The 14,690-nt window shown below is 37.0% G+C and overlaps 1 protein-coding gene across 1 annotated transcript; it reads right to left on the bottom strand.

The window, feature by feature from the left end:
* Window positions 1–181: 181 nt before the first annotated feature.
* Window positions 182–13,041, bottom strand: LOC307126531 (uncharacterized protein). Its single transcript, XM_079817094.1, has 3 exons — window positions 12,977–13,041; window positions 10,495–10,676; window positions 182–3,091 (listed from the first exon to the last, which is right to left on the bottom strand). Exons 2-3 carry the CDS (start codon window positions 10,613–10,615, stop codon window positions 1,905–1,907), a joined length of 1,308 nt encoding a protein of 435 aa, XP_079673220.1. The 5' UTR covers window positions 10,616–10,676; window positions 12,977–13,041; the 3' UTR covers window positions 182–1,904.
* Window positions 13,042–14,690: the final 1,649 nt, after the last annotated feature.

The following is a 14,690-nucleotide window of genomic DNA, read 5'->3' as shown; positions in this document are numbered from 1 at the left end:
TAGTTAATTTTTTTTAATCGATGCCCAGCACTAATATATATATATATATTATTGTGACGGGGGCCCTGCAGTAACTCATAGCCCTGGGGCCCAGTGAGGTTTTAATGCAGCCCTGCATGATGCTGTGATCTTATTGTTAAATTGACATTGATTCATAAGCAGAACAAAACCAAACCCATATGAATATGCACAAACGTTTATTTAACTAAAATACAAACACATAACTAATCTAAAGAAATAATACACACAAGCATGCATAAATGGGTAGAATGTTAAGTGAAAGTGACTGAAAAACAGAACAGAACAGAGGAATGAAGCTATGAAAAGAGTCTAACACCTGGAAGAACCATCAGTACTTACTACAAAGCTCCTTTGTTAACAAAGGGGTTCACAGCTTTTACTAACTAAACAGCAATATATCGTAATCATATTTAGTATATCGTAAGTTACTTGCATTTGCCGTAGCAGTTGAAGAGCGTCCGGATATACATTCGCAGGAGAAAGTCTTGATAGTTCGGTCCGATGGTTCTGAAGTTGCAATCACTTCCTTCTACGTTGAATGAAGAAATGATGGAGAACTCACAGTGTTAGTTGACTCGGTTATGGTTGAAGAAGGTACACATGGCTTGATGTGTGTGGGGCTGTACATTTTGACATACACAAAATGAACTGGGTAAATTCATGTTCATTTAATAGACAGATTGTCAGTAAATTAGAGGAGCGAATTCCTCCACCTTACTATGGCGCTACATATCTGTTTGTTGTAGCCAATACTGTTCTCTCATTGAGAACAATCACTCTCCCAAGTGTTTTTGAAGTGTATGAGTGGAGAAAATGTGTGATAAGACATCATGGTCTGCCTGGGTCAGGGGTTGTGAAGATTGCGTGATTGATCGTTTTGAACTTTCACTTACAGCATTCAGATCAGAAACGCGTTTACACTTGTCTTTTCAATGTGTATGTGGACAACATCCAGATACAGGTTGCATGTTAAAGGGTAACTTCAGTGATTTAGCATTAAGCTTTGTATTTAAACTGGGTCATTTATGCAGTAGAAATGTGAAATTATTTTTGAATTTGGTGCCTTCTAGAAAAAGACAGAAAATGTATTTGTCTCATGTGGATGAAAGACAACAACTCCCAGAATGCACTTGCTTCGCTGCCCTACGAGGCCACTCCGTACACCGTCGTTTTGATCTTCATAGTAATACAATCATTTCGTTCAGTTAGAGAATAAACACTACACTTAAAAACTGAACGTGTCTTTTCAATAAAGTGTGAGCCGAATAAAAGTCACGTCACAGCACAGCAGTGTCAGATCTTGTATTCGAGCTGAGCTGAGCTGAGGTAACGTTAAGCGCCAGTCTGGCATGTTTTCAGATCGCATATGGAAGATAAACTATACCAGGAATTAATTTAAAAGTTGAAACACTCACTTTACTCTGCATCGCTCCGTTATTATAATTGTCCGTGCGGCCGTCTCTGTACATTCTGTGCGTGAGATCTGTCCCCTATGGGCGGGTTGATAACATGCGGAACAGCTCCATCTAGTGGCTGTAGTCTTTAGCCTCTGGCCAAAAAATCCTCCGATGACGCAAACAGATAAACAGCCTGTTTTTCTGGTAATGTAATTCATTTCTTTGGTCAAGCAGCCTATAAAACCCAACCACTGAGACCAGAGCAGTCAGAGAAATAACATATAAGCTTAAAATAAATAAGAAATAACTCCTGGCAAAATAGCTGGTGTCCGGTTCTGTGAATTAAGCTACAACAGGGTTTACAAGTTCTCTCTCGAATGAATCCTCATGTGGCACTTAAGGTTATCTTTAAATCTGAAACCCTTTCCACACTGACCACATGTGAATGGGCTCTCTCCAGTGTGAACTCTCATGAGTTCTCAGGTGTCACTGTTGGCAGGTGAAAAGGTTTTCTCCTATGTGAATTCTCATGTGCCTTTTAAGGCTTTCTTTTCCACTGAAACTCTTTCCACACTGTTGGCAGGTGTAAGCGCTCTCTCTAGAGTGAAGTCTCATGTGGACTATAAGACTTCCTTGCTGATTGAAACTTTTTCCACACTGTTGGCAGGTGTAAGGCTTCTCGCCAGTGTGAATTCTCATGTGGACTATAAGACTTCCTTGTTGATTAAAACTTTTACCACACTGTTGGCAGGTGTAAGGCTTCTCTCCAGTGTGAATTCTCATGTGGACGTCAAGGTTTCCTTTATGTCTGAAACACTTTCCACACTGTTGGCAGGTGAAAGAGCTCTCTCCAGTGTGAATTCTCATGTGGGCTTTAAGGTGTTCTTTATGTCTGAAACTCTTTCCACACTGTTGGCAGGTATAAGGCTTCTCTCCAGTATGAATTCTCATGTGCCTTTTAAGGTTTATTTTTAGATTGAAACTCTTTCCACACTGTTGGCAGGTGAATGGCTTCTCTCCAGTGTGAGTTCTCATGTGGACTTCAAGGTTTCCTTTTCCACCGAAACTGGATCCACACTGTTGGCAGATGTAAGGCTTCTCTCCAGTGTGAATTCTCATGTGGACATTAAGGTTTCCTTTATGTCTGAAACACTTTCCACACTGTTGGCAGGTGAAAGAGTTCTCCCTAGTATGAATTATCACATGGGCTATAAGGCTTTCTTTTTCAGTGAAACTAGTTTTACACTGTTGGCAGATGAATGGGCTCTGTCCAGAGTGAATTCTCATGTGGATTTTAAGGTTTCCTTTGTGTCTGAAACTCTTTCCACACTGTTGGCAGGTGAATGGCTTCCCTCCAGTGTGTGTTCTCATGTGGATTTTAAGGCTTCCTTGTTGATTGAAACTCTTTCCACACTGTTGGCAGGTGTAAGGCTTCTCTCCCGTGTGAACTCTCATATGGACTTTAAGGTTTCCTTTATCTCTGAAACTCTTTCCACACTGTTGGCAGGTTAAATAACTTTTTGTTTCTGTCTTTTGAGCTCTTTTTTGTGAGGAAGTCTTTTTAGCCTGTGTCGATCTTTCTCCAGTCTTGAAATCATGATGTTTACCATAATGGTCTCTCTCTTCTTCCCTTTCATTAAGTTCATGACTTGCCTCTTTCAGTTCCATGAGGTCTAGGACAAAAAAAGACACAAAAACATAAAACATTTTGACATTTAAAGCATCAATACCAGGGTATAGGGTAGTATGATATATAACCTTTCCTATCCTAGGAATCAGGGGTGGGCAGCTTTGGTCCTGTCTTGGAGAGTTTTGCACATCAGAGTTTTAATGAAAGACGCCTGCCTTTAATTTTCAAGCAGTCTTGAAGCCTTAGGGTTAAATTTATGGGTTGAGTTGAATTTTGCAGGCGTGTTTGATCAAGTCTGCAGATTACTGGCCCTCCAGGACCAGAGTTTACTGCCCGTCTACAGATTTTTACTCAATACACCCAGTGGTTTTCAAGCACCACTGCATATTTTGTCTCCCTTATTTATCACATCTGGCTAAGGTCATCAGCTTGTTAGAAGAGAATTGACACTGATGGAGGAATTTGCAGTTTTAATTGCAAACTACAGTTCCTGTTAATCAACAAGGTGAGAACCAGACCTGTTATAAACTTAAATATACTTGATGCACTTTTAATTAATTTTAAAGTGTAATAATAGAATATGTTTGTTGTCGTAATAACAGTAGTGTACACAATAGTAGTAGCTATTCCGTGCACTGGCATGGTTACTACACGCATACTGTGTAGAAATTATTTTCTATAATTTATGACACAATGCTTTCCCGCCATTGATGGAATTTTCCGGCAGTCTTTATTTTCACTGGTGTCATAGGGGACGCTATGACACATCTTCTGAATCAGTACAGAACCTCTGAATCGAAACACGGATGAAGAAGCAGAAACAAGCGATAAAAGCTTTGATCAAGTACATGCAAACTAACGCAATCATGAAAGATGATTCAACAAAGCTTTTTAAGTTTACTGAATGAAATGTTGAGCCCATGAAGAGGTATAAGAAATATGTACGGTATAAGAAGTATAACATGCAAGCTTTCACCAACATTCCCCATGGATTAATATAATAACTAGTGCTGGGAATCGATTAAAAAAAATAACTAATTAATCAAATTTTTTCTACAATTAATCGCGATTAATTGTACATTTTTAATATTTTAAGTTTTTATTATTTTTGATATTGTAATAATTTCAGTTACTCTCCAAATTAATGTAGAAACAATTGAAAGACAGTATATTTTAAATATGTGTTGTAATGGCATCTTTTTATGAATGAAGGCCAGTATCACTGATACTAATGTCTCTATGAAACATTAATGACGTTACATTACAGTATAACTGAAAGCTCCCAATTTCAACATTTATTAGGCTTTAAAAAAATAACTTTTAATTTAAGTGAACTTAAAACAATCTTTACATAAACCCAAAATAATAAATGTTATATTTACCCATGGCCTTCCCTGTTAGACATATAAAGAAATGTAATGGTTATCAAACACCTTTCTTAACTGCATAAATAATAAATGAAATATAGATTAATCATCATTAAAGCTAAACTTTTCTCTGTTCCCGTTGTTCTTTGATGAACATTAATGACAGGCATCATCAGTGCTCCTGTCACTTTAAGAACAGAACAGAGACATATCCAGCATACAGCATATTTTTGCATTTGTCAAAAGATATTATTTGTCTTAATATTAAATAATTATTCATTAATTAAACGTATACATTTAGTTTTCAGGGATGAAAACACTTTCATCTTTTCAAGTATTTCTGCAGAAATGCCATGATATGGGCTTAAGAGTCACAAGTTTTTGTGTTTTAAGTTTTTTTGCATGTTTTTATTTTTTATTATGTGCCGTTTAAATTCGTTTTAAATATTATTTTAGAAATATTTTATATATGTCCTATTTGTTTTCTTTCAGAGAAACACGTTTCACTTTAAGGCCTTGTATTAAATGGTTACAACAAAATAATACTAATATATCTATAGTCAAATGAGAAACACTTTACAACATGTTATACATTTATTAATATTTTTTAAATAAAAACTGTGTATAGTTTTAGCCTGTTTTCATGAAGTATAAAGCATGATCAGTAGGCTATGTTTTAAAATGTTGATCATTGTACATCATAACATGCATATTATATGAACAGAAAAGTGACTTTATTTAAAAGTATTGTTGTTAAATATTGTAGACATCGATCCGATCAAAATCCATGTGAAAACAGCTTATATTTATCAAAAGTAAATTACATGTATGGATAGCGCAACTATGACTGTTTAAGCCCCGCCCCTCACTTCCGGTTCTGTGGATGGTGTTCTGAAACTGGTGTTCTGAAACTGGTGTGCTGCGGGGCTGCAGCTGGATACTTTTGGACGAACATGACGCGGATCTCACGCGCTGTTCCTTTAAGTTCATTTAAGATGTTCTTTAACTTTTCTCCTTAAAAAATGATACAAACCATTATCAATATAAAATATCTGGTCTAAGGATATCAGCGGTGACGCGCAAACCTTATTTTCTAACCAAACTTGGGAGACAATCACATCATCCTCAAAAAATCTAAATCATCAGATGATCCATTGGAAACTTCTACATAGATTTTATCTGTCCCCTTTAAAACGTTTTTACATGCATCTGTCACTTTCCCCAATTTGTAATTTATGTCCGCAGAGGGTTCTTGGTTCATATTTACATTTTTTTTGGGAATGCCCTGCACTTTTTCCCTTCTGGACTTGCTCATGACATATCATTCCTGTTAGATAAGGATATGGTCTTGACTCCAGAACTCTTCTTCTTAAATAAATTATCTGATCTGGCATTGTCTTCACAACAGAGAAACTTGCTTTTAGCTGCTCTCACTGCTGCAAAGAAAATGTTAGTCAGTCGCTGGATTCCTCCACATACGATGTGCAGGCGTGTATGGGGCCTATCTTTGCTGGATATCTTTGGAACTGTCAACAGCTCGTATTCATGGAGCAAAGACAAAGACTTTGAAGACCTGGAAAGCTACCTTTGATATTGTCAAATCTTTTGTTTCCTCTTTCTGATGTACAATTTATTTTGTATCTATGTATATTTTTTATCTATCTGATGAACATGTATTTTACTTTTTCCACTGTATTGTCTTGTAATTCCCCAGTACAATATAAGTCTACCGTGGGTGGGTGGGGATGTGGGTGATGACTATTATGTAATATGCTGTATTTTCTTCATATTGAACTGACTACGCAATAAAAATAATTGTTCGCAAAAAAAGATGTTATTTAACTAATTTAAGACTCCTAATATGAGAATACTCAAAATTATCTGTGTTGTTGTTATTGTTTTTTCAAGAGCAAAAGAGAACTCGATGTGAGCAGGAGACTGACGCGATTCTGTCTTTGCGTCGAGTGTGTGTGTCAGAGTGTCCCTCGATTAGCTGACATGAGACGCAGCCACACAGACAGGACATTGACATACAACGCGTTCTCTTGTGTCTTGTCGCGCTTAGAAGCATTTACATGTATAAGAGCGTGATTATATAATGTAACGCTCTGCAAAAATGGATATAAAAACGGACGCTGCGTTATTTGCGTTAAATATTTTTAATGCGTTAAGCTGAAAAAATGCATCACCCGCGTTAACACGTTAATTTGCCCAGCCCTAATAATAACGCTAACTGTAACCATGGTATTGTGGTGGAAATAGTCAAATGTTTTTACATTATTCATTTCAGGGTTCATAGATTCACAGCACTTTCAAGTGCTTCACACTTTTCCAGCACTTTAAAACAATGAATATTATCCATTTTAAATGTTGTTTTAATGTGATGACCAAAAACATTATTTGCCAACCACTCAAGTGGTTACCTATCAGGTGGGTCGTTCAGGGTGTCATGGAGGGGTGAGGTGTCTAAGTCACAACATCTAGATACAGGGGTTACTGAGGGCTCAGTTCTTGGACCACTTCTCTTCTCCATCTACATGTCATTATTAGGATCTCTCATTCAGAAACATGATTTTTCCTATCACTGCTATACTGATGACACACAACTCTACCTCTCATCCCAACCAGATGATCCAATGGTAGCTGCTCGCATTTCAGCCAGGACGCTACCTTCAACTCAACCTTGCAAAGGCATAACTGCTTGTGGTCTCAACCAACCCAGCACTTCCTCACAACTTCTCCATTCGGATGGGTTCATCAAGCATAACTCAATCCAGAACAGCCATGAACCTTGGAGTTGCGATTGATGATCAGTTGAACTTCACAGACCACATTGCTAGAACTGCCTGGTCCTGCAGATTTGACTTGTTCAACATTAGAAAGATCAGGCTCTTCCTGTCGAAGCATGCCACACAACTCCTTGATCTATCCAAACTGGACTATTGTAATGCTCTCTTGGCAGGCCTTCCAGAATGCTCTGTCAAATCTCTGCAACGGATCCAGAATGCTGCAGCAAGAGTGTTCTTTAATGAGCCAAAGAGAACGCACGTCACACCTCTCATAAAATTGCACTGGTTACCAATTGCCGCTGGCATCAAATTCAAGGCACTGATGTTTGCCTACAGAACAACCACTGGCTCGGACTCCTATACCAAACTCATCACTTCAGACCTACATGTCCTTCAGAAGCTTGCCGTGAACAAGGTCTTATGGTGTCATCCCAAAGAGGCACAACATCACTTTCACTGACCTTTACCTTGACTGTTCCCTGCTGGTTGAATGACCTTCTCAACCCAGCTGCCGGGTCTTTAGTCATTTTCAGAAGACTTTTTTGCATATATACATATAAAAAAACTTGCTATATGTACTTTACTGGACTAACTGGGACTGATCACGTAACTTACATATTGCTGCTCTATTGTTGGTTTTATTGCTTCTATTGCTCTCCTCATTTGTAAGTCACTTTAGATAAAAGTATCTGCTTCAGGATTAAATGAAAATGTAAGATGTAGCAAAACAAAAAAGACATGAAATTTCCATTTTGATATCTCATTATGAATGATCTCTTACCTTGATGTTTGTTTACACATGGTTGCCCCTCATTTTCTTCCGGACTGTTACTGTTATAGGCTATGTAATTATCAGACACAGATATTACCTGTCACTCCCACTGTCATCCTTCCTTGCCCTTTTTGCAAAAAGGCTAAGATAAGATCCTTCTTGGCTAGACCTGACAATTATTTTGGTAGCCTATATAATCATATCAATATGTATCTAATTTTCTGCCTATACAATTGAATAAAATTAGCAGCTAGCTAACAACAAATTACTGTCCGAATAGGGCTTATGATAAATACCTAGCTCAAGTAGGTCCAAAACACATGAGGAGAAGCATTAGGATAATACAACATCAGCAATCACAGACAGTCACATTCAGACGGGATTGTATATCTCAAAGGACTGCGGAGTTTGCCGAAAAACAGTAGGTAATTTTTTCCTGGAATTTTTTACAGGGGTTGAGTGAGAAAAATACAGCCCTATTCGGATGGTAATTGTTTCTTGTGGGGTCGTAAGGTATTTTCATAATTTACAGGGGCTAGTCTGTGATTTTATTGCCGTCCGAATCTAGAATTAAAGTGTTTTTCTCCCACCACCCGAGTAAAAATATTTTACCTACTGAATTACCTACTGTTTTTTGACAAAACACCAAAGTTGTGTGATAATTGAATTGCCATCCGAATCACCGAGTTCCCATTTCTGAGTTTAAGAAAATATCACTTCAAAATTCACTATTGATATCCTTTTTGACCCCTGCGGAGCACCATATGGTTGTGCTTCGCTGTAATTTGGATGCATTTTAAAGATCTAGCCAATAAATATAAGAGCAATACATTTCATCACCGCTCAAAAAATAAAAAGAAGAAAAGCACGTAAACATTTGAAATGGGACGTTATTACGGCAGCATTTATAAATTTTAAAATAACCGCAGCATTATGTTTACCTCATGTAAATAAGAGGCTGTATTAACTTGTTTCCATGTGAAATAAAATTACATCCTTTATTTTGAGATAAAATACAAGACAGAAAACCATTTTAACTATAATGTGCATTTATATATCTTCCTATTTTTAAACAGATTTAAATATTTAAAAAATAATATTAATATTATATAAATTATATGATTTTCCTATTATTAAATTAAATATGCATCTATTCTTATTATACCAAGTATATGACATTTTATTGGGCCATTGTTTTGTTTCAAGATGCACATCAGGATTTTTTTTTCCCGAAGGCATAAAAAGCTACTTAACTCTTTCCCCGCCAAACATGGAATTTTCCCGTTATTTTTTAAGAAAATGCTTCCCTGCCAAACAGAATTTTACTGTGATATTTTTTTGTGACACGGTTTGTGTTTTCACTGTTATATGCTAGGGGGCACTATTACGCATCTTCTGAATGAATCTCCTGATCAAAACACAGACGAAGAAGACAATAAAACAAGCAATGGTATGCAAGCAGATGCATATGTAAAATAAGGTGATCATCAACATTAAACATCATATAAATCAAAACTGCCAATAGTTACTGAATGAAATGTCGCCCCAGGACGAGCTATAGAAGTATTAGGGGTGTTGATAGACTCGATCTACTCCATCTGTGTTTGATCATCGCTCTGAATCTGATCTGGATGTCTTTGACAAAAACTTGATTTTCTCAGCTTTTTGTTCAAAATGTTGCTTTTTTAAAATAAAAAAAAAAACTTACCCATATTTAAGTGTGGATAAAAAAGGAATGCATGAAGCTAGAATAATTTTTTTTAAGGGTCTGCTCTTTCGTTTGATACATTGCATGCTCAGATATTCATACAACAAAATACAGAATTCAATGGGCCATTACATTTTTGTAAAAATGATCAAAAACGCTGGCGCTGGCTGGCAACATTTAAAAAAGAACGACCAGTAACCAGTGTCATTCAAATCCAATTCTAATCCAATCACTCTGACAGTATTGTGCTCAGAGCTTGTAATGCTAAATGGTCAGGAAATGCATTAAGACAAATGTCTCAAACACATGGGCTGATTAACTTGATCTTGTTAGAATGTAGTCAATCTTTACCTCAAACTGTAAAACACTATGATTTCAGTTTAATAACGTTTTCAGTTTATATACTATTACATTGGAACCTTGATATAACAATTTATAAATTTGTAATCCCACAGTACTGTCGTTCTGTTTTAGCGCCATGTAGGCCTATGTTATTTATGTTACATGTCATGCGCGAATCAGTGGGCGGAGGTACAGAATTTGGCATTCTTCTTCTTCTGTTGAGGCCGTGTTTCACTACACTATTACGTCACAGGACAGAAGATTCACAGATCGATCGTTTGCTGAGCCAGCTGCCAATAAAAGCTTTTCTTTGACTAACAAGGAAGTTTTCAGCTCTGAAACTTACAGGATATTCTTACATTTGGTGACCTTTTATATATTAAAAGCTCAAGTTGATTTCTTAATTCATGACCCCTTTAATAATGATAAAATAACTGAGTTCAGCTTTGAGAATGAAATGAAACCAACCTGTTTGTTCCTCAGTTTCTTCACGTTTGACTCCAAATGTTTCTTCAATCTTTATGTCTTCAATCTCCTCTTTAATAAACACCATCTTTATGTCTTCAATCTCCTCTTTAATAAGCGCCATCTTTATTATAGTGTCACGTGGATCTCAGGCGCTTCACCAGGAGTTTTTCTGTGTGTTTGTCCTGTTTAAGATGAGAATAATTAACAGAAAGAAAAATAAATACAATCTAAATCTCAATCAGCTCTAGTTCAGTAGTTCAGACCCTTGATATACTCGGCTTGACATTATTGTCATGTCATACTTGATGCACTGCTTAATACAGCATGTGTTTGTACAAGAATAATGTTCAACATATAAGGCTACACTATCAATGAAGTGGGGTCTAAGTTTTTTATCAGTTTTATTTTGATAAACATGACAATATAACATCGCGACTGCATGAAAGGAGGTTTTACTGTTAAAAAAAACAGATGTGTGAGCATTAGTGCAACTGAAGGTTTTAGAATAAACACGAAACACATGTGATCGCTTTCATGCGGTGAATCTGGCCAATCGTGGAACAGCTGTGTCATCATTACAGTCCTTGCAGCCTCCTGCAGCCGCTCTAGAGAAACTGCAGCGGCTGTATAGAGTGCTGAAGTTATGACGTCACTTTGTAGGCCAAAACGCGGAAGTGAGTTAGCATTTTAGCACTTCCGGTTCCCTCGCCCTAAAGTCTATGGGTTTTTTGAATGGGTTTTTGCTAAATCGCCTGAAATAAGGTCTGTGGTTAACAAAGCCTCTAAATATTTTCACGTTTTTATCTATGACATAAAACACATTAGTTAAAACCTTCTTGTGATTTTTTTAAAACTTTATTGTGTCTTAAAAAGGGTGGTTGCTAACAAGTTGCTAAAAGGGACTACATCCTTTGGCGGGGACTTTAGACGTCATCGTGACAAACAGGAAATCTCTCACTAGCCCTCGTTTCAGCCTCACTTATGAAGTTGGATGATTGAACATTTTGAGTTTACTCGCTTCATTCCTGCTTCATTCGCTTGGGACATTCACTGCACAACAGACGCAAATTCGCGTCATGGGAGGGGCTTCTGCCAACCGGCTCGTCTCGTCTTTTTTTGTTAAAATCTACTGTTAATGTGTGACAAAACGTAGTTTTAAGACTTTTTCAGTCGATTATGTAGTTGTGTAAAGCTCAAATCTGTGGTTTATTTATAAGAAGAGTGGCTATTTGAACATTTTATCTGGCGTTTTGGGAGTTGTGAGCTCCAGTGGATCAGCGGCGCTCCGCGCTTGTTTACCCGGCGAGAGTAGACTTTCCTCGGCCAGTCCTTCTGCTGTCTGCCGCTGGCTCTGATGTCTCTGTGGTGTCTCCAGCTATAATTCGTCTTGTGTATATATGTAATGGCCGATCTTTGGTCTCATGGATCTATAATTTGTTCCCTGGCAAATCGTTTAGGCTGAGGGCAAAGTGAAGTTTCATTACTTTTTTATTTTTAGGCTATAACTGTACGTTACCGTTGTAGCCGACTATCACTGACTTTGAATGTTTGACTGAATTGTTTGCTTTTTTTAATGTATAGCGTCTTATACCTTTTACTTATACTTTTGTATTATTGATCATACATAAACTTGCATTTAACAAAAAGAGACTGGGTTATGTTTCATGTAATTTAATGTTATCACAGTGATAATCATATTGTCTGAAAAAACATTAACAAAAGATAAAAAAAATCTCAGAAAGGCACGCATAAACAAAATTAGTTTCTAACATTTTTGGAAAAAATGAATGGGCAATATTTCTCATGAAAAAGTTGATAAGTGTTCATACACAGCGCAGATCATAATGAGTGAGCGTATTTTTTAAATAAAGTTTGAGGAAGCTTGATGATGACGTTGATCCGCGACCATGGTGTGCTGTTTATAGCCTACCGTTAGCATTTTATATCTGACGGCTTTATTTAGGCTTCAAAATGTATACATTTTTGATTAACTTGTAAAGATTATCTAGATAGACAAAACGTGTAAGGGTCATAACTTTTTGTTGAACACAGATCTTATTTTTTGCGATTTTCCAAAAGTCTATGGGGAAAATGCATGGCTTTTCGATTGAGGGAACCCATGTGCCGCTAACTTCCGGGTTGTCCTACAAAGTGACGTCATAACTTCGGCACTCTATTAGCTGACTGCTCTCAAATCGCTCTCGCTGTACTTTGATGTCATACGTCGGCGCTGCCTCAAGTCGGAAAACATTTCTAACCGGCATGCACTCCTTCAAGTCAGCCGCCGATCGCTCTGCGCATCGCTGCATCAAGTCGGACAAGCCTACTATGTTACTTTGCTCACACAACGTTAATACAGGTTAGATAAATCAATGCAATGTTACACTTAATAATACATCATTCATTATGGGTCGCTTTAAACAGTTTAAATGCTTAAAACAGTTTAAATGCTTAAAACAGTTTAAATGCTTAAAACACAAACCTTTCTCCAGCCAAATCCCAATAGATGCAGGAGGGTGGCGCGTCCTTATGATGTCACACTTGAATACCAAAATAAAAGTCCCGTTCACACGCTGCTGTGTCTAAAATCACACAAATGCACAGAAATGTACGTAGAAAAGATCTATTTAAAAAGCCGACAAAATTCAGGGTTGAATGTATTATTGAAATACATTTAATAACACAATGGTAAGTTCATACAGTTCACATTGACAGTTTAAAAAAATATATATTAAAGCAATAACACAATGCAGTCCCTTACATTTTTGTCTTAATTAATTATGTACTTATTTTTCCATGTAGACTCATCTACAGGCACAGTAGTTGTGTTCATTGTGCCATCATCCAGACGGTTCAGCCACTAGCCTTTCCCTGAGATTGATCCACTCCAGTGTCTCTCCGGTTCATCCACTGTTCCAGAGTCATTCATCATTTTTTTTAGACATTTTTACCTATGTTCAGTTATTTTTAGACTCAAATGAATTTTACATGTCCACATTTTTAATATCAGGAAAAAAAATACAGCAGACATTTATGTGCAGTTCATCTTCAATTGTAAAATCATCCAACATCGTTGTTTTACCTTTTTTTTGCTATAGGGCGTTTGTATTAGTCTTCGCATGTGCACTTTGTAAACACGGGGGCAGTGCTTCCGCCTACGTCTAGTGTGACGTTTTCGACGTGATTGTGCAATCACTGGCACGTCGCAGAGCAGCGCAAGATGAGCAATTTAGGTTAAAAAGTATTTTCATTTTTATTTTATTTTTTTAAATGACAGATCGTTTCGTTAGATCGTCTGAAGCCCTTTCTTTGAAACTGCATTGATTTGGACCTTCAAAATTTTGGTTGCAATTGAAAACAACAATTATGTGAAGAAAAATCCTGGAATGTTTTCCTCAAATAAAATATCAGGACATTTTCATTTTGAAGTGAACTAATCCTTACACTGAATAAAGTTTTGCCACATACAACTGTTAACTTCATCATTGGGGCTGTAGTCATTAGGTGATAGTGCTAAGTTAATTTTGAATAGAATTCATTTTGTTCTCATTATTTGGCTCAGTGGGAGCACATAGAGGTTTAATAGGAGTGGTGCAAGAATTGACCCTTGTGGGACTCCGCATGTCATGGATGTCCACTCAGACTTGTGGTCACCCATACTCACATAATAACCTCTCCCTTCTAAGTATGACCTGAACCCTTTGAGGACCATCCCAGAAAGCCAGACTCAGTTTTCCAGCCTGTCGAGAAGTATGTTGGGATCGACAGTGTCGAATGCAGCACTAAGGTCTAGTAGCACCAGCACTGATAATTTGCCTGTATCAGTATTGAGGCGAATATCATTTATTATCTTTAAGAATGCTGTTTCTGTGCTGTGAAGTAGAAACATTCAATTTGGATTTTCCCCTATCAAGTCTACGTTAAAAAGTCATGAAAATAAACAATGAATAATAAAACACATAGCCGAAGCATCTTAAAGCAGAGAAATGCAGTCAAAATAAACTCAAACACCATTTTACAATATTTGTTTCTTGTGTTTGCCACTTTATAAATGAATCTTAAATACTTTTAGGAAAACACATTAATACAAGTCAAGTCAACTTTATTTAAATAGCGCTTTTTATAATGCTGATTGTTTCAAAGCAGCTTCACAGTGTTAAACAGGAAAATAATGCAACAGAATTTGATTCGGCTGG

Source organism: Gobio gobio (assembly GCF_949357685.1).
Source record: "Gobio gobio genome assembly, chromosome: 5".
NCBI lineage: Eukaryota > Metazoa > Chordata > Actinopteri > Cypriniformes > Gobionidae > Gobio > Gobio gobio.
This window is presented reverse-complemented; position numbering and strand designations above follow the sequence as displayed.

What these genes read in the sequence shown, in the direction of transcription:
- LOC307126531 (XM_079817094.1), bottom strand. Translation starts at nt 10,615, where the DNA reads ATGGCGCTTATTAAAGAGGAGATTGAAGACATAAAGATGGTGTTTATT. An exon ending in AGAAACTGAGGAACAAACAG is followed by an intron (nt 3,092 to 10,494) that starts GTTGGTTTCATT and finishes TTTTTGTCCTAG; the next exon opens with ACCTCATGGAACTGAAAGAG.